The sequence below is a fragment of the Ursus maritimus genome, unplaced genomic scaffold (assembly GCF_017311325.1).
Source record: "Ursus maritimus isolate PB19 unplaced genomic scaffold, ASM1731132v1 scaffold_3, whole genome shotgun sequence".
NCBI lineage: Eukaryota > Metazoa > Chordata > Mammalia > Carnivora > Ursidae > Ursus > Ursus maritimus.
In genome coordinates, this window is record NW_024425563.1 from 51,042,173 (window position 1) to 51,068,186 (window position 26,014).

Consider the following 26,014-nt stretch of genomic DNA (forward strand, 5'->3'; position numbering starts at 1 on the left):
AATCCTGATTTAGAATATAATCCTCCTGACATCAGTGTAAGGAAACCAGGGAATATCATCCTCCCCACTTTGCCCAGTAGAGCATTAGAACCCTAAAGACTTTAGATAGAATTCATCCAGTTCAGATTCCCTCTCTTCCCTTTTATAGTTGAGGAGGTTTTGGTGCAGAGAGAGAAAATCACTGGCCTCAGGGGTATGTAGCTGGCGAGTGACAAGGCCAGGCTGAAGCCTCGGGTGTCTCCATTTAAGTCCTACCTACCTTCCTCAACTCAATTCCAAAAGCTAAAACTTAAAACTAGATCCACAGCCACAGAATCCTTCTGCCACTTCCCAACAGCAGTTAAGCTTTTTTCTTTTTTATCCCAAAGGATTTTATTCTAATAAACACCTTAAAATTAAGGACTTACCAAACTCCAGCCCTGGTATTTAATTTTTAACATTAAAACCTATACAATGCAATTAACAGTGACAATTGAATTAGAAATTTTGATTAGTGAGATGACATGATGATATCTGTGGGAAAATTATACAGAGAATTAAAATTGGTTAAATTCTAAAATACCATGAAGACACCCAAATTCCGAAGAGCCTATGGAAGTTGTCCAAAGCAAATTCCATTCCAGAATTTCAAAAAGGAATGGCAGTTCAGCTCTAAGCAACAGAGGAATAGCCTCTGCAGATTAGACTGCGGCCATTGGGTGACTGGCCAGGATGTGGGTGGGGGATCCAGGCCAGAGGTTACGGCCCTCATTTCAGTGACCAACTGGAACCCAAGCTCCAGGACAGCAGAGTACTTTTTTCTGGTTCACGGCGGTGTCCCCTCCAGACCAGAGCCTGGGACATACTGGGGATCAGTAAATGATGGTTGACGGATCAAAATCAGTCTGCAAAGAGTGATTCCTGGGAACTGACCTCTGAATTTTTTTTTTTAAAGATTTTATTTATTTATTTGACAGAGACAGCCAGCGAGAGAGAGAGAGAGAGGGAACACAAGCAGGGAGAGTGGGAGAGGAAGAAGCAGGCTCATAGCGGAAGAGCCTGATGTGGGGCTCGATCCCATAACGCCGGGATCACGCCCTGAGCTGAAGGCAGACGCTTAACCGCTGTGCCACCCAGGCGCCCCTGACCTCTGAATTTTTAGGGTACATAATCCAGCAGCTTTGGGATGCTTTTTTGTAAAAAAAACCTTAAAGGATTCCTTCCCACCAGAAGCCCTGTCAGAAGGTGGTCACCTTCATCCCCTCAATGACTGTCTTCTCATTTGCTCTTTGCCTGTCACTTAGGTCTGAAGTTATTATCTGTTCAGGATGTAATGAATGCACTGAAAGTATTGCCCTCTAAACTCTTGAACAATTGGAAATTCAATGGTGGCAACCAATGTTTATGAATGAGTTGGAAGTGTTCAAAGTGCAGACATTTATAGAAAGTCCTAGGTATAAGAAATTCCCAGAATAATTTATTACCTATGCCTTTCAATTTTCTTCGAAAGTTCTAATTCTCAGCAAACATTAATCAAGTCATCCCACTATCTTTCAGGTTGTTTCCCTCATTTCAGAGAGCAATTCAGCAGAAGTTAAATGACTTGTTACCAAGGTCACATGGAGAATATAAATCTCAATAATTCATGATTTCAGCCCTTTCTCCTGCCATTTGATAGACTAGAATAAAGGAAGTTTGATGGGGATTCCCACTGGCTCCCGACGTGATCGACTGTGTATTTACTGCTCTCTGCTACCCCCTGTTGGTACGATAAGGGAAGAGCGGATCTCGAGACCAGTGTTTCTCAGGTCCTGGACCGGCAGGATTTCATCACCTGGGAACTGGTGAAAAATCCAGATTACGGGGCCCTGCCCCGGAACACCGGATTAGAAACTTTGGGGGTGGGGCCCAGCCGACTTGTAACAACCTGCAAGTGATTCTGCTGTAACTTGATATTACATTTCTGCTTTAGGAACTAACGTCCTGGCCTCCTAATCATCACAAAAATGATAAAGCCTCTTCACCTTGCTCCTGTCCTTGGGCCTCACACGGAGAATATACCCCTACTGCCATATACAGAGTGCTGGCATGCCATTCGTTCTTTCAGGTGGATTGGCAGCAGCCCTGGGAAGTACGCTAGGGGAAGATTGCATATCCACTTTACAGATAGGCTAGGGCTCAGGAAAGGCCAAAAAACTTGCTCGGAGCTACTCAGCTTCAAATGGCAGGGCAGAATTCCAATCCAAATCTTCGATCTTGACATCCATGTCCTGGGCCTCTTCATTTAGTCCACACCAGGGCTTCTGATATTTGGGGCCAGACAGCATGGGGTGCTCTGTTGTGGGGCGCTGTTCTGTAGATTGCAGGGTATTCAGCAGCATCCCCGGCCTCTACCCATTAGATGCCAGCAGCACCCCACCACCACCACCAATTACAACAACCAAAAACGTCTCCTAATATTGCCAATGCCCCCAAGGGGCACAGTAACCTGTGTTAAGAACCACTGACCTACAGCCAGCACGTAATTAGAGAGAAATTTCAACAATCGTGTTCTGCAATTTTGCACTCTTTGGAGATGGTTTCAGAAAAAAAGAGCTTATTTTTGGCCTCCAGGCCATCTATGAAGTGAAAGAACTAGACTAAATGTTGGTGTCCACCAACTGCTTAAGAAAATCTTGACTACTCCTTAAGAAAACTAAAATTCTATCCTATCCTCTGGTATCCAGTGTGTATTTAAACTTCCCTCAGTTGTCACAAGACTACCTTTCAGAGCGGTTTTTGTTTTTAATGCTAACATGCAATCTAGATTCCTAAACTGCCTTGATTGCTGTGTCTCTTTGGTCTTTTCTAGTTTAGAACATTGGTCAACAAACTATGGCCCACGGGCCAGATCCGGCCTACTATCTGCCTTCATAAACATGCTTTCGCTGGAACACAGCATGCTCTTTCACTTACAGAGATGGCTGCTTTCGTGCTACAATAGCAGAGGTGAGAAGTTAGTTACAACAGAAACTGTATGGCCTGAGAAGCCTAATATACTGACTCCCTAGCCCATTACGGAAAAAGTTTGCTGATCTCTGACCTAGAACTTTCCTCTTGCCTTTATTTTTAATATCATACTGACTGTTCAAAGAATCCAGAACACTTGCTCACAGAAACTCCTTTTTTTAGATCGATCTGATTAATATACATTTATGTATTACATTTATTGAAATTGAACACACTATATCTATTTTAAAATAGAAAATACTTACGAAATTATCAGTGCTCCATGGGACAGCGTTAAACAACTTTTTAGGTGTCCAAACTATAACGCAATAGAAAGGTGAACACTAAATTGGAAAAATAATTACAATTCCAAGATCTTATCTCTTTTCACACTTTATTTTTCAGGAAGGAGAAAAAAAGCATGTCCTGTCTGACATCTGGTAGAGAGTTTTAATTACAAACGGAGGTAAAACCCTTACTGATCAAGTCCCTGTATCATTTAAATAGAGAAACCAGTAGGAAAAGCAGGGGCCTCCTTCTTTGGAAAATCATAATATATAATTTCAAATACATGCACTCGAGTGTACAGAAATTGAGATATATACACTAGGCTGTCCACAGTCGGAGTGCAGGGCCGTGTACCTAACAGCATGCCTGATACACAGAAAGTACTCAATAAAGATCCACGGAATAAATGAATGAGTAGCATTCCTTTACACAGCTGGGCATGGCAGGTTGTCATGAAAATATTCACACCCATGTATAAGATTAGTATGTATGTATATACTAGTGTAAGAAGAATGCACAACACACTAATGTTTGGCCTGTTACTGTGTTGCTGGGAGCTCATGCGTGTTCACTGAAGTAACATTCAGTTAGCTCGGAACATGGATAGCTACAAAGCGACCGGCCTCTCCTTCCAGTGAACTGAGGCCAGACTCTAATGAATAGTACCTTCTCCCCCTACTGTTTGGACATAGTGTGTCTATCCCACTGATCACCTAAGACATTATAAGTGAAACATAAATCCTAATGAAAGAAAGCACTGCTAACTGGTTTTATCAGTTCTATAACATGGCTGGGGCTGCACACAATATAATTCCTCTCTACTTCTCTAAGATGTCATTCAGCCTAAACAACAACAACAACAACAACAAAACAAAAAAACCAAAAACCCTTTGGACCTCCCTAAGCCACCATATATATTTTAACAAGAATCTTTAGGAATAGAAGTTAATAGTCATCAACTCTGGCACAGCTCACATAATTGGCCCTGAAGACTGAGCTGCTGGTCAGAAATAAAGCTGAAGATTTAAACAGTTGCTGGTTGGTGCTTGAGCAATGGATCTTTTTCCTGGTTCCCAGGGAAGAACATGGCCTTTGCATGGTTGAGGAAGACATTCAGGCCTTTGCCTTTGACCACGATCCCAGTACTGTTTTCTATCAGTTTGTATTCCTTGTGTTTTCTGAAAACAATGTGTTAGACAGATTAAAAAAAGATCTCCAGCTGGAATATGTTACTTTCTAGAATCTCTTACATGCCAAGTACAAAAGGGTTAATTCCATTTAACCCAATCCACAGCTTTTAAGACATTGATGTCTTATGAAAGTATAGTTATTTTCCCTTCTTCATGCAAGAAATGTGCCTGCCTACTATAATTTGTGATTATATGTTAAACACTAAGCTGACACAATTATGTAAAGCTACTGATGTCTGGTAGCATTTTTAGGATTAAAAAAAAACCACAGCAAAATTAATAGTCTCTTTTGGTGTTCATCATTCAATGGAAGATTTTTTCCCTTACAGAGACTGTTTAAAAGCAAAAAAGGGAAAATGGCTCACTTATGCAGAGATATGCAATTTAGTTTTGACAATATACTATAACAATTTAAAGTGTTAGAAGCAGCAACTTACTTGTATACGAAAAGGGTGATCACAGTGACAAATATGGCTAAGCAGCCCACGGAGACCATGGCACCATTTGCCATTCTTGAAGGGGAAGCTGGGTCTTAAAACAGAAGCAAGACAGTATTAGTGACATCTTCCTGCCTAGAGGACATGCTACTTGTAATGCAATTAAATAAATGAGGAAGGGAGCTATCAGAAGATATATGGCTCCCTCTGGGTTTTCAGTAATCTTTTCCATTAAATAATACATAGTCTTTGGGTCAGCTTATCTCCCATTTAGAGAATGAGTTATCATGTCTGGAACACCGTGTTAAGGGCTCAGAAGAGAGATGTCATGTCCTGGACACACCTGCTCAGGTCTCAGCTGACCCAGCAGCACCCACATGGTGAAGGGCTCCATGACCCTCCTGGCCGCTCCTCTGGCCCCATCTCCCACTACCTACCTTCCAGCTGTGCTAAAAATCCTGGGAGTGCCCTATCTTCCCCCTGCTCTTTCAAATCTCCATGCTCTCTACCAGGAATGTCCTTCCCCTGGCTCATTTCAAGTGTTCACCCCTTAGGGGTGCCTTCCATTCATGAGGGCATCGGGTCACCACACCTGCCTGTGTCACCCCTCTACTTGCCTCTTTCCTTCTGCCTCGATCACACTGTGTTGCAATTACTGCTTCATACATGTTTCTCTCCTCCCAGACTGTGGGAACCACAAAGCAGGGATTACATCTTCTCTGTATTCCCAGAAACCAGCCAATGAACTCGTCTCATCACTACTGCCAAAGCGTTACTAGAGTTTCTCTTTTTTCTCCATCCCCTCTGCCACCACTGCGATCCCAGCCACTGGCCTTCTCCCCCTGAGAGGATGCCTTGTCTACCTGCTTCCCCTTTCACCTTCCCATGATCCTTGCTTCCCTCAATAGTCAGAATGATCTTGAAAAGCATCAAACAAATCGTGCTTTAAACCTGCCGGTGGCTCCCCTTATGCACAGAATAAAACTCAAGCCCTACCAGTGGTCTACAACCATCTAAATGGACTGCTCATTCCTGAAAGTCAGGTTTCAGTTCAGAGGGGGCCCTTCACAAACACATGCTGCTCGGTGGGCAGGACTGTCACTGACCTCCCAATCTGGAGAGCCCACCGCTGTCCCCTGTCTCCCCCATGCTTGTTACTCTCCATGCCTGGACCTGGTTGTATTTTCGTCACAATGTCATCTTAGTGTTGTCTCTTTTTGCCCACAAAAGCGGGGGGGGGGGACCTTCTTCATCTTGCTCTCCATTCTGTCTGGAACTGCGTGTCTCATGCCCACAGCTCTGTGGGGCACGGAGTAGACGCTCAAGGAATATTTGTTGAAAGATTGCAGGTGCTACACGAATGTTCATGGAATCAAGGAATAAAAGTTATTTCTGCTAAAAGTCTATGCGCTTGCTTTTGACCAAAGATCTGTTTCTGAAATTCTGACTTTGAAACCCACGCCATTAAGTTACAATTCACCCCCTGGATTAAAAGCTCTCTGAGCTTCCTTTATTTGGATTTTAAAAATGGCCCGGGTCACCTAAAGTTATCACTCACAGCAAGAAGAATGAAAGGAAAGCAAATATCTAAACATCTAATCTAGATGACAGAGCAGTGGTTTGCCAGCCCTGAGGAAGCCTCGTAGAATAGGTGATGACCCTAAAACGCTGTTCTAAAACCACCCCCACGGCAGCCCAGAGAGTAACCACAGCAGCTCCCGAGGTGAAAGCTCGCTCACTCGCTCCGTGTGCCTCAGGCTGCCTCCCTCTTCCGCGCCCTCCCAGCTCCCCACCCCGGGCCACATGGTAACTGCCTTGGAGGAAGCAGGGCACCTTTGTCTCCTTGTTTTGTTTTTAAATCTGTGCCTTAGATCTCACCAACTATAAGCCCTCATACACATAATTATATGTATGGTTACTTAAGCTTTCTTTCAATGAGGTTAAAGCTGGCTTTTATACAGTTAATGAGTAAATCTATGTTCCAGTACATTTTAGCTTATGAGATAGGCTACAAATCCAAAGGAGTTGTGAGTCAGTCATTAGGTTGGACCTGACAATACTCAACTTAAACAGCAAAATAAGTGTTGTAATGTGTACACAATTTAATCTCTCTTTCCCGTTCCATCACAAAGCATTTCTTCTAAGAGATAAAGCAGTATCTTACAACAAAGTTGACTGTAAGTGAAATTCAGTGAGGGTCACTGGGTGGAGTCCTAATTTGGTGATTGGGAAAATTGGAAGCCACCAGTAAATGACGATTTCTCAATGAAATTCCTTAGTCTAGTTTGCTAGCATTTCACCTCTCCAAACATCAGGGGGGCAAAGAGTAGATTTGCTGGTGAACATCTGAGGACTAGGCAGGTTGGCTTGTAACTGTTTCAGTGTAATGCTTGGTAGACTTTGGGAAGGGAAAGAGAGGACACATGGGAAGTCAGGAAGGAGCCAGGAGTCCACCTGGTTTCTCATTTCTCTTCTTGGCTTCATGTCTTTGCCTAGGTGGATTCTAATGACAACAGGGTACTAGTCTCTCCCTTTTTATAATTGGAGAACATTGTTATTTTTTGATATTAGGCTTTATACTTTTCCCTCGATATATAAATCTCTTCAAGCACGCAATGATCATATCCCATTATTACTGGGCCACGATCACAGCTGATTTTTTTCATCAAAAGACTTATCTTTGGTCATTATTTTATTGGGTCTCTCTCTCTCATCCCTTCCCTAAGTAGATTTGCCGTTGGACTTTAATGCCAGTTGTCCAATCCACATTAACGATAGTTCAATGATTTTTGCACTGAAATAAAATTAAACACTGAGGGGCGCCTGGGTGGCTCAGTCATTAAGCATCTGCCTTCAGCTCAGGTCATGATCCCAGGGTCCTGGGATCGAGCCCTGAGTTGGGCTCCCTGCTCATCGGGAAGCCTGCTTCTCCCTCCCCTACTCCCCCTACTTGTATTCCCTCTCTCTCTGTATCTCTGTGTGTCAAATAAATAAATAAAATCATTAAAAAAAATTAAACATTGATAGTGAAGCCTTGAATGGCTTTAGTACAGGACACACACAGTGTACCTGAATATGAAATGTTTGTACAACCATAAAACAAATCTTACCTCTTGTAGGGACAGAAACGAGGGTGCTCGTGAGGGCCAGACTTGTATTATCACCCAGAGTGAGGTTCATACAGTATGTCCCAGACCCACCGAAGGCTCTTCTCACAGTCAGCAAGCACGTATCACCCATGTCCACATCCACAGGGTCGCAGACCGTGTGGTAGGTGATCTGGCAGGTAGGGTCAGAAACTATGGTACAGACCTCTGTGGGCGTGCTGAGGGGACAGATGGCACAGAGGGACGGAGATGTAATATCAGCTTAAAAGGGACAATCATAATCATTACCTGGCCATAAAATTGACTAGAATTCCACTTGAATTCTACTAGAATTAACTTGAATTCCACTTTATTCTTTTATTCTTGCACATGATGTAAGAATATCAAACCATTTGATGTCAAATTGTCACATATAATTTACTCTTCAACGAGCCTGGGTATGAGCTACTGTTTCCCTGTATCCTCAGAAAAGTGTGGCCCTGGGCATGGAGGAGGAAGAAATTAGGAACCACCCCCCCACACACACACCATAAGGCAAGGGGCTGTTGGAAACTGTGTGAAGCCCAAGTCATTCCTCCACACCTGGGCTCCCTAGAATCTCTGCAGGTGTGGTCAGCTTAGGAGTTGGGCAAAGACACTATTAAGTGCCAGAGCCGGGCCAGCTGGGTCTCTGCAGAGGTCCAACAGTGACAGCAACAGTGGCTGCTTAGGCAGTGTTTACTCCGTGCCAAGACACAAAGCTCGAGGTGCGTGACATGGTCTTGCCCATTCCTTCCAAAGACCCAACGAGGGAAGTAAGATTAGCCTAGTGTAGCTGGTGACAAACTAGCTTGGGGAGGGGAGACAATTGGTCCAAGGTCACAGAGGCAGTTAGGGGTGGAGCTGGGACTTGAATAAAGGAGGTTTGACAACCACGAGGCAATGTGGCCATGCACTACTATCATAGGCACTTGTGAGTGGACCCTTGTGAGTGGACCTCTTGGAGGGAGAGACCGCGCTCCGACGCTGGGTTTGGTGGGGGGTGGAATGGAGGACACGCTCTCTTCTCAGCTGGCCTCACTCCTCTGTCAGGTTTTTCTTAATTTTCTGTTATCACCCCCCTCACCTCTCCCCAACTGGAGAACTTCTTGGCTATCCCTTTTTATCAAATAAGGCCACCATTTTTATACCATCTCATTCTCTTGATTAATTTATACATTTACATACATATATTTTAATTACTTAATTTACCTATTACATGTAAACTTGTGAATGCTTTAGCCTATTTAGTTAATTAATGTTGTATTTATATATTAACTTATATTTAGTCTATTACATAGTTCTAACCAACTGTAGGAAATCAAATTATATAATGCATTAGAAAAGCTTTGTAGGGACGCCTGGGTGGCTCAGTCAGTTGTGTCTGCCTTCGGCTCAGGTCATGATCCCTGGGTCCTGGGATCGAGTCCTGCATCGGGCTCCCTGCTGGGTGGGGAGTCAGCTTCTCCCTCACCCTCTCTCAGGCTCACTGTCTTTCTTTCTCAAATAAATACAATCTTTAAAAAAGTTAAAAAATAAAACTTTAAAAGAAAAAGAAAGAAAAAAAGGTTTGTCAAGTTTAGAAAGACAGAATTATTGGGAATTCCTATTAATTCATGCTAGGACATGGCCGTTCCACACTGGCTTCCCACCACTTGGAGGAGCCTCAAGGAGCCTAAAAGCTGGCCTCTGAGCCAGACCATAGCCTGTGAACCATGCCCTGCAGGTACCCACCATCTACGGGGGCAAATTCTATAATCACTGTGTGCCTCAGGGGACTGATCTGCAAAATGAGGAGACTCAGCATTGGGTAAGGATTCAACAGGAGAACAGATGTAAAATGTTAAGAACGTAGTTAAGTGTTCAATCAATAATTACTATTCAATTTCATCAGCGGTTTAAAGGTAATGAGCAGGGTTCAATCTAGCAAAACAAGTGTGTGCTTCTGAGCACCTCGTGGGGCCCTTCCTTGTCTCTGCTGACTGATGAACCAGGGCTCTAACTCAGCTTCGAAGGGGAGATGGTGTTATGACCTCTGCTCAGGCTGTGGCCCGGTCCTCTGACTGAGACGTACTCACATCCCTTGGCAGGTCACGACAAAATCCATCAGCGAGCGGTCGGGCTGTGGCTCGGGCCTCAGGACGTCCGTCATCTGGATGATGCTGACCTCCAGTATTCCGTCTAACAGAACACCCCCCACAGAAAAACACATCAAAATACAGCAGAGACCAAACCGAACCATCGCTTAATAAATCAGAAAGCCACACAAAACAGACACGGCTGCCTCGCCACTCTGGAATCACACCAGATCTGGGAGTCTACCCTGAAGTGTGGAGATGTGTCTACGCAGCCCTTTCAAAGTCAAACTGAATTGCTCCTCGTTGCAACCTGGCTCTTCGTTTCTGGAGCTTGTGTATCCGTTTGAAGGCTGCACTCCTTCTGGGCAGGAATTTTGGAGAAAGGTAAACCCCGGGGAAGATGCAGCCCTCGGGCTCAGGCCTCACAGGCGGGATCTCAGCCCCGGGGTGCACAGCTGCGGATTTACCCCCATCTGCAGAACTGGGGTGCCTGGGCTGGGCTTCACCCCCTGCCCCTGGCCATCTTCTCTGTGGGGTGCTTGCGGGCAGTGCCTACAATACACAGCCATCTGTGGTAGCCCCGTTCATCCCTCTTTCTTACACACTAGACGTGGGACTTCGTGAAATCAGCTAGGGGAAGGAAGTGGCAGTTGTGGGAACTTGCTACTGGCCTTCCTTCCAGGCACATTCATTCAGATTTCTGGAATGCACAGGGTGGGGGATCTAGGCTCCGGGCAGGCTCATTAGTAGGTGGGCCTCTCACTGGGCTCATTTTCACCAGAACCTCTAAGGAAGGCTGCGGTAGGCCAGTGGAAATCTGGAAACTGGTAGCGTCTTGGCTTGTGCCCCGGTGGTATCACCTTGAACAGAGAGTAGGGGCTCCTGCCCCCAACCCTCCAGGGTCAAGAGGGTGAGAGGGTGGCACGAGGTAGATCCTAACATCCTTCCCCCCGCGCTCTTACCTACGATCGTGATGGTGGCTCTAAAGTAACCATATCTGTTAATATGGCAGGCTTCGTCAGGAGTCGCCCTCAGCTCCAGGGCGTTGTCACCAGCTGGTGCTGGAGAGTTAGAACGATGAGATTTTAGATAGGTTGCTGAGAATGTAAAAGACATACATAACACATGATAACCCAAATCTAAACATCTACCTGTCCTTTAGAAAAAGTCAAGAGTTCTATACTATTAAATTACTGCAGAAATCTGAACCAAATATGTGATGATTTACAGATGTGAGAACTAGCTAGGAGGCGTTATGATTGTTAAATTATGTACGTAACCACAATCCTGCATCTTCTTTAAACACAGGAATCAAATGAAAGGTAGAAGCCATATTACAATGTGTGATACAACAGTCATGATGAAAGCAGGCAGGCTGTGATAGATAAAATCATATTTTAGGGGCGCCTGGGTGGCTCGATCTGTTAAGCGTCTGCCTTTGGCTCAGGATCATTATCCCTGGGTCCTAGGATTGAGCCCCTCGTCTGCTCGTGCTCTCTCTCTCTCACAGGCTCTCTCTCTCAAATAAGTAAAATCTAGAAAAAAAAAAGACTAATGCTAAATAAACTCACATTAAACCCTTTACCATTTAGAAATTTCTAAACAGTTCTAGATATTACAGGCATCTGCAATTTATTTTGAATTTTACACCTGGTCTCCTTATTTGTAAAGACGACCATCTAACTTATAGAAAAAGAAATTCTCTTACAGAAATATCAGAATGAAGCTATATGATTAGAGTTGTTCAGTGCAGTTCTATTTGTAACTGGAATTAGGATTAACCTAATCAACCATCAATAAGAGAACGGTTAAATAAATTATACATTTATATATGAAATGTTATTTATATGCTAAGCTTATACATACTACAAAATACTATGTAGCCATTGAATAAAGTGAGTTACAGTTTATGTACTGACAAGGGAAAGATGGCCATGTTTGTTAAGTGAAGAAAAGCAAATTACAGAACCATATGTATAGCATGAGCCCATTTACTTAAAAATTAGAACACCACCGCCTATGTATATTTATAGAATACGTTTGTAAAGGTATAGAAAAAGATTGGGAAAGAAATGCTATTAACTATTAACAAGGTTTAACTCTTAGGAAGAGAATGTGAATAGGGACTTTCACTTTTATTCTAGGCTTCTCTATTGTTTGAATTTTTATTAAGGAACATGCATTAATTTTGTAATTTAAATCATTTCAAAAAAGAATGAATCAACATCAGTAATAACTTACAGTGTCTTGATTTAGATATGCCAAATTTAATGAGACCTCATTTTATTAATAACACACTATCATAACAATTTATTATTTATAACAGGTTTTGGTAAAAACAAGAATTGCTCCACGTCTGGACATCATGCTGGAGTATTTCCTCTGGGCTTGGTGATGGCGCCCTCTTGTGACCAGTGGGAGGATGTCAGTCTATTACCATTCCCTTCACACTGGGATGCTGAGTACTTATGGCAGAGTGGGGTAGGGTGGGGCATCAGATGGAAGCTAACACTTTCCAAAGTAGACTCTGAAGAACGTCTTAAATACTATTGGTAGAGGAGTGGGATTTAATTTATTATGCCTTATATCCAGAACAATCTTTTTTTTTTCAAGATTTTTTTTTTAAGATTTTATTTATTTATTTGACAGAGAGAGACAGCCAGTGAGAGAGGGAACACAAGCAGGGGGAGTGGGAGAGGAAGAAGCAGGCTCCCAGAGGAGGAGCCCGATGTGGGACTCGATCCTGGAACGCCAGGATCACTACCTGAGCCAAAGGCAGACGCTTAACGACTGCGCCACCCAGGCGCCCCTTTTTAAAAAGATTTTATTTATTTATTTGATGAGAGAGAGAGACAGCGAGAGGGGGAACACAAGCAAGGGGAGTGGGAGAGGGAGAAGCAGGCTTCCCGCTGACCTGAAGGCAGACGCTTAATGATTGAGCCACCCAGGCGCTCCTATCCAGAACAATCTTAATGTCTAGAGTCTTTCCAGCTTACTTGTGGAGAAATATTCTCAAGGTACATTCTTTCTTGGGCCATTTGGAAACTAGTTTCAAGTACAGCTGTGTTTTCATGGGACACTAGGTGGATGTGGGCAGGGCAGGGAGGAGAATGGAAGTGGGGAGAAATGTGGGGGGTGGGGGAGAAAGAAAGTGGGGATGGCCTGAATGTTTATAAAGGGCCAAAGTGTTTTCTCATATTGAGAAAACATGGGAGCGAATCAGAAATGTGATGGAGGATGCCTGGGTGGCTCAGTTGGTTAAGCATCTGCCTTCGCTCAGGTTGTGATCCCAGGGTTCTGGGATCAAGTCCCACATTGGGCTCTTTGCTCAGCAGGGAGCCTGCTTCCTCCTCTGCCCACTGCTCCCCCTGCTTGTGCTCTCTCAAATAAATAAATACAATCTTAAAAAAAAATGTGATGGGCCAGACAGGGAAAGCATCTGTACACGTAACAAGGACCAGTACAAATTAGGAAGGTCAAAGAATGGCACTTAAGTCACGAAATTCTGCTTGCAAAGTGGAATTTAAACATACTCTTCTTTCTTCCATACTATAACTGCTTAAAATGGTGATAAGGTGGCTAAAGAATGACAGGTACAGAATAGGATCACTGCAGACTCTCCACACAATCCTTTAAACTAGGGACCTAAGCATGTAACCTATATTATTAGATTTTTTTTTTTTTTTTTTTGGTGTTAAAGAACGCCCCTCAAAGATCACCCGGAAAACACTTACATAAAGGAGAGGTGGGTTCTGGAGGTTTGGGTGAAGGTGAAGGACAAGGTCCAGGCACTGCAGCTTGCACAGTGAGGTTAAGGCTGAAGGTTCCATTGAGCACATATGTGTGATTCAAAGTTGGGTTGTTGGAAACAAACAGACCAGTATTATCCCCGAAGTTCCACTTGTAGTAAATGGCCGACTCATTGAGAAAGTGGCTAGGGTCGTGAATCAGGACATTGAACATAATGGGGAGGTCCCTGAGGAAGGTTTCATCAGATAAATTTCGGTCATTCTTCTGGTACATAGTCACAAATACAGGAACGTGATCTGAAAGATATACCCGAAAATAGAAAGAACACATGATTGCTTGACTTCAGGTGGATGACTTCAATAATGCTTTTACATTCAAAAAGTTAAAAAGAGGGATAATTCAGCATCATTTCCCCTTTTCCTATGCAAGTTTTCCAGGGTTTCTCCAAGTTATTCTGAAAACATAGATGGAGTACAATATAATTAAATATATAAGTGAGGGAAGGAACCCATACGAATTGTAACCTAGCCCAGAACACTTGGCTCTCTTTCTTAACCCACTAACATCACCAGAACAAAGTGCCTCACTATCAGTTAACCTTGAGCTCACACTACTCACCTGTTACCACATACACGTCTTTTACTTTTGCGATGGGGATGTACACATGCCGGTGTCTTCTATAAACAATTACTTCCATGAGTTGAGGGCCAAGTGTCACATTGGCTGTGTTTATAGAAACTCTTGCTGAACCCCGTCCTAATTTCTGCAAATACTGACCTTTGAGAGGATGGAAATTTTTAGTTATTGGCCACATTACGTGATCATTCTAGGAAGCTGTTGTTTCTTTATGACTAGTGACTGCTACTTAGAGAATGCTCTGGAAAAGGAAAAACAGGATGGGGATGTGGTCCTGGCTGCTTCAGAAAGGATGATGGTGCTCATTTTATGTAAAACCTTGTAACACAAGCCCACCGTTACATAAATATAATTGTATATAGTTGGTTAAAATGAAAAAGAGCAGTTTAGTGGGATAATACTGTTAGTCCTTAGTTTACAAATAAAAAGTGTTTATAAGTAAGAGGTCTGGTACTTGAAATACATGTGTTTCCCAGAGAAGACCCATTCAATGCAATGGTGAGGTGTCTAAGGGAGTTAAAAATATTTATTCAAAGATCTACCTTATTGTTATAACAATATTACCATTTCAGCTATATCATTAAGCAGTTTCTTTTCTTTTTTTTTTTTTTAGGGGACTAGAATCCTCCATTTTCTAATAGAATTTGTTATTTAAAAACATAGTAATTGATGAAAAAGTTAGGGTATGGTAGGCGTAAAAAGTAATGCAGTGGTTCTATAAACACATTTCTAGGACATTCTTGACTCACTCTCTTTCTCCAGCCCTAACCTAAATCTGATTACCACTGGCTAGCTTGTGAAAATAATTCCTATCCTTCAGGGCCCAAGGATTTTCCTAATCCTATTGAGACACCCAGCACAGATGTGTGATTGGACCAATAGGGATGGTGAGACGGTTGCTTGCAGGGATGTTTAAAGACCCATGTTTATTACATGGTCAAAGGTATCTGAAAAATACACTAAGCTTCCCAACTATATGTGATTTGGAATCCCCTTTACCTTGAAACGCAGAGGCAGTTCTGTTGGAGGTTATAGGGGAAAGAGGTGTCTTTCAGGGGGCTAGTTATACGTGAGGAAAATGTTAGTTCTGGCATTGAGAGACCACAGAAGCCACTGTTAGTTGAAGGAGACTATTAGTTAACTCTGAGACTTCAGATATGGAAATTCAAAGCCAAGGGGGTTTTGTTAAAAGTCCAACCAAGTGTGTGAAAGACGTAGACAAAATTCCATCTCTTCCATTCAGGGTGGTGAGGGAAAGGCTTTCCGTCAGGAAACACATGGTGATGGTGTTCGTTGGGGCCATTTCCCCAGCCACCTTCCTCGCTCCAGTTGTAAACATACAGGTCAGGAGATGGACCAGTATCTAAACAGAGAAAGAAACAAGCCAGGCTTGTCATCTGGGCTCAGAATGCCCAACGCTCATCATTGAATTAAACATCTTTTCAGATTTTTCATAAATATAAATACAGTTGGACAACTAAAACCCTAATTTTGAGAATTCATCCGGTGGTGTGTATTTATGACCTGTCCATTTTCTGCCTATAGGTTTTATTTCAGTAAAAGTTTCATATAAAGCAATTATTCAGAAAGGTCCAATCTAGAGATACCACAATATATTTATGTTTAATAATGGATCTCCACATCACAACTGTATTGAAACCAAATTGAGGTATGCTTTATCTTTTTATGTTGATACTGCTATCTGTAGGGTTTTTGTTTTTTTTTTTTAAACTCTGAGTCATTTGGCATCAAACAACTCTCGACTCCTAAAGATTTGGGCACATATCTTCTAAAAATACGGACATTAACCTACATAACCACAATATCATTACCACTCTTCCTGTAGTCTAATCAAGGGTCACATTGATTCAATGAATCTTCAAACAATTCAGAAAAAAATGGATAGATAGATAAAAGTAAATATGGCAAAATGTTAAAATTGTTTGATCTAAGAAGGAGGTTTTGGTGTAACTGGTGTACCCTGATTTCACCCTTTTTGTACATATGACATTTTTTCTTTTTAAATAATCTCTACACTCAACGTGGGGCTTGAACTCATGACCCCAAGATTGAGAGTTGCATGCTCTCCCAACTGAGTCAGCCAGGCGCCCCAACATATTTCATGGTAAACAAGTCATGGTCAGTATCTTTTCATCTAGAACAGTTCCCTCACCCTCTTGGTTTTTTATGTCACTGACATTTTTGAAGAATCTTTTTATCTATCGATCTATTAGAGCCATTTTTATTTTTTATTCTTAAATAGTCCCAAATAGTCAGGGGGAGTCCCTTCAAGCTGGCTTTTGTGGCCTTGCGATTTGTCCCTGTTAGTCCTTGAGTATTTACTTACTTGGGTACAGTAAGAGGTGCCAGACTCACCTGTTACTTTCCCTGCCCCAGACCTGGAATCAGTATTTTCCCCAAAGGTCCCTGGTTCCTTTTTGTGGTGATAGATACTATATAAAAATTTTCCTAAGTCACAGGGATTCATTCCTTCATATAAAAATGCTCAGAGGGCTAAATGTCATTTGAAACATTCCTAAGAATTAGCATTTTTAGAAAAGAGGAAAAACTACTACAAATATTAAACACTTAACACTTTAAAAAGATCACTTTTTATACAGAATCTAATGTTTTCCTAATAGGACGATGATAAATTAATAAGGAATGAACACATCGACAGTTTAATAGAAGTTCTAAGTCATAAAACCAGATCGTAAGTGCATTTAACAGTCTTGTCGCTGATTGAAGAATCTCAGTAATTGCTCCGAGTTTTTGAGAATGTGCAGTTCTCAAGGTAATTTCCTGATGCATTTGTGTTCCTTTGTGCTCTTTAACATGTACAAAGAGCTTACCTGCTTCACGAGCAAAGCAAAACCACAACATACACATCGTAGCATTTGCACCAGCCACACATTTGCTTGCACAATACTTGTAAGCAGAAATTAATCTGATTGGCAAATATCTGTCAAATTGGCTATTCTTCGAGTATCCAAAAGAATTTCAAGTAATCAAACCAAAATCTGAGAATCAACAAGGTATTCTCTGGTTAACCAACTAGACACTAAGAAAAAGCTAAGCATGACAATGTCACTCTTGAAGAAGTTTCCAAGTGGCAGAAAGCCACCGGTTTGCTCAAGTGGGTTTGGCTAATGTTGACATAGGAACTGGATGGAGCAACATCTCCCTGTCATCCAGTCTGAGGAGGGGGTGACACAGGGTGACAGCATCTTGCATTTACAGAAGCACCTGGGAGCCTTTAGGTTTATGAGATGGATCTACAGTAGTTAGGAGAACTAGCCTGTTCCTGTGGCATGAATAACATTCCTTACCGTTTCTGCAGTTCTTCTCATAGACTATGTTGCCACTGACATCTTCCTTTTGGCACCTGGGGAATACCAGGTCTACCACAAACGTGATAGTGGAACCCACAAGTGCTGGTGAATCACTGGTCAGAATCGCCTGTACATGGCCTCCTAGCATATAGAAAAGTGCAGTTTAATGATCAAGCATCTTTTCCCTTTCACTGATAAACAGAGTTGAACCTACCAATGGGGACCAGAGCATCCCTATGCCTCTCTCTCTCTCTCTTTTTTTTAAAGTAAACACTATGCGCAGCATGGGGCTTGAACTCATGACCCAGAGATCAAGAGTTGCATGCTCTCCCGACTGAGTCAGCCAGGTGCCCTCCCATCCTTACGCCTCTTAACAATAAAATATTTTCCGGATTCCTAACTTTTGCTTTCAGGGTACAACATTCTAGAAGGAAAAAAAAAAAGGAGGTCAGACCAATTAAAGAATTCTCTGACCATAGAAAGAACATTTACTTAAAATTTAAGAAATCTGGTTAACTGGATTGAAGAAACAAGTTTTAAAAGGTTTATATTTTTTAAACTCAAGACCGATGACTAAAGGACTTATTCTTTCATGCGAATGGAAATATACCCACTTTCTGGTAAACCACACTTTTGAGATGATCAACACTGCTCTAGTGTCTCAGATCTACTGAAGAGGACCATTCCCAGATTATGTCAATAGGTTTGAGGCTAAATCTGTTTGCTCTCCAAAATCTTCCAAGAACTACAAACTTGTCAATTTCTAAGTGGATTAAAGTTGTGTGTGTGTGTGTGTGTGTGTGTGTGTGTGTGTGTGACCTAGCCACAATGTTGAGATAAAGAAAGATTGCCAAATCCAGGTGGCTTCCACTTAGAGGCACTCTAGGTAACTAGAGTATTGGCATTCACAGAAGCAACACAAGCCGTGTGATCTCCAAGTCTACAGTCTATGAGACTAAGTCAAATAGGAAATGACAGTTGTTGGGCTTGAATACTTGATTTACCTTTCCAGGAGTTTTTCCACCTTGGGTCTTCCTTCTTCCACACTGGATACAGTTTTTCATTCCATTCGTTTTCATCTGAAGACCAGCCAGCTAGTTGGTTGTGCTCTCTCATATAATCAGAAGTTCTTTCATTGCTCAGCACATCATGAAATTCTGTATCAATATTTGAAAAAGAAATTATTTTGTCTACTCCATTCATCATTTAGTACTTACTTAACAATAGTTAAAGCAACTTCTCATTTCGTAAGTTTGGAAAGTCATACTTAATATTTCAAGTAAGTCAAACAGAGACTTTTACTTTAATGTCTATTGGAAATAGCTTAAATACAACTATTCAGACCCTCTTTATGTACTTTAAATGAGTCAAGGAGGGGCACCTGGGTGGCGCAGGCGGTTAAGCATCTGACTCTTGGTTTCCGCTCAGGTCCTGATCTCAGGGTCGTGAGATTGAGCCCCATGTTGGGCTCTGCACTCAGTGCAGAGTCTGCCTAAGACTGCCTCTCCTTTTCCCTCTGTCTCTCCCACCCCGTGGTTGCTTTCTCTAAAATAAATAAATATTAAAAAATATTTTATTTATTTACTTGACAGAGAGAGAGCACAAGCAGGGGGAACAGCAGACAGAGGCAGAGGGAGAAGCAGACTCCCCGCTGAGCAGAGAGCCCAACTCAGGGCTCTATCCCGGGACCCTGGGATCATAACCTGAGCAGAAGGCAGACGCTTAACTAACTGAGCCATCCAGGCACCCATAAATAAATCTTTAAAAAAATTAAACGAGGGGTGCCTGGGTGGCTCAGTCGGTTGGGTATCTGCCATCTGCCTTCAGCTCGGGTCATGATTCCATGGTCCTGGGATCGAGTCCTGCGTCCTTGGGCTCCCTGCTCAGTGGGAAGCCTGCTCCTCTCACTCTCTCTGCCTGCCACTCTGCCTACTTGTGCTCTGTCAAATAAATAAATAAATAAAAATCTTTAAAAAAATTAAATGAGTCAAGGAAAATTTTGGAAGTATTTCTTAGCCATTATTTGGTTTCTTAATACCTATTCTCTGAATATTTGGATTTGATATGCTATAATTAGGAAAATACTGATGCTAATGAAATTCAGACCAGCTTTGGCATCTTTTCCCATTCTTACATGTTCTCTTGGCTAAAAGAATGCCAGGCTCAGGAATGCCTCCAGGTTTCCAGGAGATGCATACCAGTACTGGAAAGCCCACTGTTGAACAATCTAACATTTTTACGGCCCCATATATGGTCTGACTTGGTGAATGTTCCGTATGTACCATGTAATTTACAGGTTTTTTTTTTTTTAACATCATTTATGTTAAAAGCTGGTTGATAATGTTTTGAGACTTCTATGTTTGTGATTTTCTATTCGTTATTTCAATTACTGACAGAGGAAGGTTGAAATCCTTAATTATTTGCCAACTTGCCAATTTCTTCTAAGCTCTGTCAGTTTTTGCTTAATGTATTTTGAAGCTCTGTTTAGAATTGCTGAGTCTTCTTCATGAATTGATCCTCTTACCATTAGGAATTGACCTTTGTCTCTGGTAATATTCCTTGTTCTGAAGAACACTTTGATAGTAATGCTTAGTGGTTAAGTGGTACATCTTTTTCCATCCTATTGTTTTAAATGGATATATATATTTCTATTTGAAGTGGGTTTCTTGTGGACAGTATATTGTCTTTTTTTATTTAAATGTAGTCTAACAATCTCTACCTTTCATTTGGAGTGTTTAGGTAATTTACATTTAATATATTTATTGATATAAATAACATGATACTATCTTGTTATTTTTCTATTTGTCCCATTGGTTCTTTATTCCTTTTCCTTCATTTCCTGTACTTTCCGGGGTTATTTTTGGAGTCCATTTTATCTCCACTTCTGGCTTATTAGCTGTATCTTTTTGCTTTTTTGTTAGGAGGAGGCAAAAGCCTTTCGTTCTTATAACGGAGACAGATGGAATGGGAAAGAATACTGAAATGAATAATGGAAAATCCAGATGTCCTACAATGAGTGAATGTTACAAAACTTGGTTTCTAGTCTTGATTTGGTTTACTAAACAGGCTGTGTTGACCTCAGGCCATGTCTTCTCTGGGCCTCCAAATCAGATGGGCGCCTGGGTAGCTCAGTCGTTAAGCATCTGCCTTTGGCTCAAGGAGTGATCACAGGGTCCTGGGATTGAGCCCTGCATCAGGCTCCCTGCTCTGCTGGGAGCCTGCTTCTTCCTCTCCCACTCCCCCTGCTTGTGTTCCCTCTCTCGCTGGCTGTCTCCCTCTTTCTGTCAAATAAATAAATAAATAAAATCTTAAAAAAAAACAAAAAACAAGACAAAAACCAAATGTCTTATGATTCTGTGAGATTGTTTTTATTTGGAAACAGATACTAAGTGAGGGCAGGAATGTAGGTTTATCAATAAATGTTTATGACTGGATATTCATTCGACTTGAGTCATGGAGTGGTAGAATATTCAATTTGGAAAGAACTACCATTAGTTCAAATCACTTCATTTTATAGATGAAGAAATTTAGGCCTAGAGAAGTGACAGAATTCACTCAGGATCACCTTAAATGGTGTGGAAATCAAGATTCACATTTTTTGATACCTAGGACTGATTTTTTTCCACTGTTCTAAAGAGTCTTCCTCTTCCACAGATCCTGAGAGAAAGTGTTTCCAGAAATAATCGAAACACAGGTTTCTCCTCTGATTTTAAATGTCAGAAGTCAAAGAAAAATACAAACTTAGAAGAGTGACAAGGAATAAATACATGGGTCCACGGAACAAAATGGAAAATGTAGAAACAGACCCACACAAACATGCCTCACTGATTTGTGATAGAGAAGCAAAAACAACCCAATGGAGTTTCAAAAGGTAGCCTCTTCAACAAACGGTGCTATCAGAAAGTAAGCAGCATAGGAGAAATTTTCATGCTCCAGGCTAGGCAAGAATTCTTTGACTTGACACCAAAGACATGATCCATAAAAGGAAAAAATGATAAGTTCAACCTCATTAAAATGAAACACATTTGTTCTGTGAAATAGCATGTGAAAAAGATGAGAAGACAGATTACAAACTGGGAGAGAATATTTGCAAACCACATTTCCAGGAAAGGACTGCTATCTAGACTATATAAAGAATTTTCAAAACTCAACATTAGAAAACAATCCAATTTAAAAAAATGGGTAAAAGACCTGAATAAACATTACACTGAAGAGGATATACGGATGGCAAAGAGACACATGAAATGATGTCCAGTGTCATTAACTAATAGGGAAATGCACATTAAAACCACAGTTGGATATCACTCTACACCTATCAGAATGACTAAATAAAAATAGTGATGCATCAAACGTAGGCAAGAATGTGAAGACACTAGATCACTCATACATTGCCGGCGGGAACCTAAAATGGTACAGCTACTCTGGAAAACGGTTTGGCAGTTTCTTGTAAAACTAAACATGCAATTAACATGCAACCAAAACATTGTACTCTTGGGCATTTGTCCCAAAGAAATGGAAACTTACGGTCACTCAAAAACCTGTACATGAATGTTCACAGCAACTTTATTCAGCAGCCCAAACTGCAACAATCCAGATGTCTTACAGTGGGTGAATGTTTAAACAAACTGCCGTATACTCATACTGTGGAATACTACCTAGCGATCAAAAAGAACGACTGATACATGCAACAACTTCAATAAATTAGGTTGAGTAAAAGAAGCCAATGCCCCTAAATGACATACTGTAATGATTCTATTTATAATAACATTCTTGAAGTAACAGAATTATAAAAATGGAGAACGGATTAGTGGTTGCCAGGGCAGGAGGTGGGGTGGGAAAGGGAAGTTGGTTTGGCTATAAAAGGATATGAGGGACCCTTGTGGTGAAGGAACTGTTTGGTATTTTGACTGTATCAGCGTCAATATCCTGGCTGTGATATTGTGCAATAATTTTACAAGAGGTTACCGTTGGGAGAAACTGGGTAAGGGATACAGGTGAATCTCTTTGCATTATTTCTTAAAACTGCATGTGAATCTACAATGACTTCAAAAAGTTGAGTTAAAAAATAGAATAAAAGACACCCAAGAGTAAGCGAGTTTTAAAAGAAAAAAAAGAGGTGTGGGGGGAAGGGGGGGTTTGAAGTGCAGGGAAATGGAGTCACACCCAGCACCACTGTGGCTTTTCTCTCTCCATTCTAGAATCTCTGCTCTGTCCACCAGCAAAGAGGGGGTGGCCAGGTTGCTTGTTAACTACTTTGTCAACACCCGCTCTTTTTTCCTTTTCACCAGGGCTATGATTAGAAAGTGGCAAGGAATCCCTCGGTGTTTCATACAACGGTAAAGTCTACCCATCCTTATTTTTTTCTGGACAGAATATTAATCTAGGGCAAGGTGAAGACAGGAATGGTGGGTTTTGCTACATTTTGCCTGATAGGTTGGGACTCCTCTCAAACTGACAGCCAACATTTAACCTCAGGCTAATCTGTTTCACTGAGCAGAGCAAACTAGTACTGGGGAAAGAAGGCTAGAATTAGGCATGGGGTCTCCACTGACTGTCACTTCTTTGTCCCTCCATCTCCCAGGACTGCAGACTCCAGGGAAATCTGTCCTGGGAGCTACCCTGAGGTAAGACAGCTGCTACCTTGTAGGACTCCCACCCCAAGCACCTTCTGTTAGCTGAGCTCACAACTGCCCCACTACCCAGTTTTGCAAACGAGGAAACGAAAGCTCGATAGAGCTAAGTTGCTGTGGCCCAGCCCCACAGTTGGCAGGGAACCCAGGTCTGCCCAGCTGCAGGAAGGACAGTGGTTGGCTTGGGCTTTCTTCCTCTTAATTGCTGTGTAGCCTGGGGCAAGTCACTTGCCTTGTCTGTGGCTGGGCTCCTTGTCTGGGAAACATGACCATCAAAGTGCCAGCCTCTCAGGACTGTTCTGAGGCCAACAGGTCCCAGCCCAGGCACCTTGTTGATATCCTTGCATCTGAGCTCCCTCATCAAGGAGGTGGTGACTTTTCTCCTGGTCTAGTTACAGGAGATGGCAGGATGGGGGTCTCTGGTCACCAGCAAGGCCCAAGCCTCAGGGCTTAGCTGCTCAGAGCAGATCTGAACCTCCCCCTCACTCCAGGAGCCCTGCATCCCCCAGAACTCCCTTCTCATGCCTCACCCCTGCCTGGGCCTCTCCAGTCCAGGGGAAATTCACCTGTACTCTGGGGGTACCAGCGGTTTCCCCTCTTCTTCTCTCAACCCAGCACTCCTGCTGGGGTCCCACCCTGCAAGGACAACCTAATTAAAGGACTTTTCCTTCCCACAAGGAGGAAGAGGAGAGAGAAGAGGGTTTGCCCAGGCAGCCCCAGCCATGCATCCGAGATCCTGCTCTCACAGAAGTGGGCCCAGCAGGTGAAAAGCCAGAGAACTGTCTGCTCCACAAGGTGGTTGTGGGGATTACCCGAGTGATGGAAGCACGGCAGCAAGTAGTGACCATATACAATGGGCACAAGGTGGAGGCTGGCCTCTTCTCTACACGTACCCTCCCCCCGCCCCTGGAGTTGTCTGGGAAAATCAAGACCCCTGAACTTTTCATTCAGTGAATGCCCCTATTCGGTTGGAGTGAGGTGGAGAGGACCTTCTGGTTGATGGATAATTCACTTCTTTCTCCTATCATTGCTGCCCATCCCCTGGACAGGGTATATGGGCTGCCCGTAAGTGCAGGGGGTTGAAACCCTGGTTTGCATTCTAATCCCAAGAGGAGGGTGTTTTTTCTTTTTTTTTTTTCTTTTTGTTTTAAAGTAGGCTCCATACCCAGTGTGGAGCTCAATACAGGGCTTGAACTCATGACCCTGAGATCGAGAGCCGAGCTGATATCAAGAGTCAGGGTGTTTAACCGACTGAGCCACGCAGAGACCCCACAAGAGGAACGTTTTAAACAAGGGGGCTCCACCCCCACCTCCAAAGAGCCTGCTTTCATTGATCTGGGCAACAGTTGTTAGAAAGCTCCCAGCCTCGAATGCAGGACTAGAACGGAGACCCCGGGCTTTGGCTCTTCTCAGTAACCTCCCCCGAGAGGCAGCAAGTTCCCACAGGTCTGCGAAAATGTCCAACAGGACTAGCAGCAGCTTCCGGGCTGGGATGATCAGTGAACTGGTCTCTAGATTTGGGGTCCTGTTTCACTTGCACTCTCTACACTGCTGGAGAGAAAGTAGACGAAGTTTAGTGGGTGGCACTGCTTTGTTCTCAGGCCAGAGATTGTTCCCCTCACACCTCCACCCTCCCCATGTCTGGCAAGAGAGAAGGTGGCAACTGCAATGGAGAAAAAGCTCCCTAAGACGGCGGCTGCATGGTTTTTACTTTCTGAGGGCCTGAAGCCAGAAAGGAGCGGGAGGCATTCTGCTGTAGTTTCAACACTCCCAAAGGTTTCCAGAAGAAACGAGTGAGCACAAAAGCTTCCTGAGGACCTTCAGGAAGTCAACCTTCGGGCTTCGACAATGACACCTCAAACAGCCCATCACTTTGGCTGACAGACAAAGAATGGGTTAAAACAGAGACTCCTCTACTCACGTTTGGCGGTGTCAAGCGGCAATCTTGCAGCCAGAAGCAGAAATCCCAGGAAACAGTAGAGACATTCCATGCTGACTTCTCACGGACTCAGGCAATCAAGGTTTAACTGAACTCCTCTGGCTCCATCCGCTAAGAACAACAACGCTCTTCTGGCCTCGGCCCTGCCCCACGCCTTATTTTAATTAAATACAGGGCGCCCCGGGGGCAGATCATGTGATAGTATTAAGCAGTCTTGCCTGATCTGGTCTCCCGAGTTCAAGCTCTTAGGACTCATGTGCTTCTGACTCACTCACTCTTAGCATCTATTTTTCTCTTTTTTACAGGCACACCGTTTCTGTGTTGTGAGTTCACATTTCTAGGTAAGGGACTTCCTTTCCTATGGACCATGTTCGTATCCCTCACCAAATAAAATTTCAGTCTCCAACCTCATTGATGATCAGCTCGCTGCCGTTCCTTTCCTGATCCATTCACCCAGCTCGTTTAGACAACCAGCTCTTCCTAGGGCTAATGCTTGTCCGTTCCTTTCCCCAGGGAGGGGATGCAGCTGGGGGAGGTAGCCCTTCAGTCCCTTGAAATCAGGGATTACATATGGGTAATGGCCTGTGAGGTGCCAGAAGGTGCTGGAAACATGCGCGGGCCTCCAGTTGCTGAGTAATGTAC

The 26,014-nt window shown here is 42.8% G+C and overlaps 1 protein-coding gene across 2 annotated transcripts; it reads right to left on the minus strand.

Annotated features, from left to right (window-relative positions):
- Positions 1-1,074: 1,074 nt before the first annotated feature.
- Positions 1,075-25,500, minus strand: GPNMB (glycoprotein nmb). 2 transcript variants are annotated; one of them, XM_008686387.2, is made up of 12 exons: positions 25,355-25,500; positions 18,808-18,960; positions 17,801-17,944; positions 15,670-15,834; positions 14,454-14,612; positions 13,820-14,131; positions 11,048-11,146; positions 10,086-10,188; positions 7,993-8,207; positions 4,883-4,976; positions 3,234-3,286; positions 1,075-2,332 (listed from the first exon to the last, which is right to left on the minus strand). In XM_008686387.2, the coding sequence occupies exons 1-11, from the start codon at positions 25,422-25,424 to the stop codon at positions 3,274-3,276; spliced, it is 1,527 nt and encodes a 508-aa protein (XP_008684609.1). In that variant the 5' UTR covers positions 25,425-25,500; the 3' UTR covers positions 1,075-2,332; positions 3,234-3,273. The 2 variants fall into 2 exon arrangements, with proteins under 2 accessions (XP_008684609.1, XP_008684608.1); XM_008686386.2 differs by lacking the exons at positions 1,075-2,332; positions 3,234-3,286 and adding an exon at positions 3,343-4,433.
- Between the last annotated feature and the right edge of the window lie 514 nt (positions 25,501-26,014).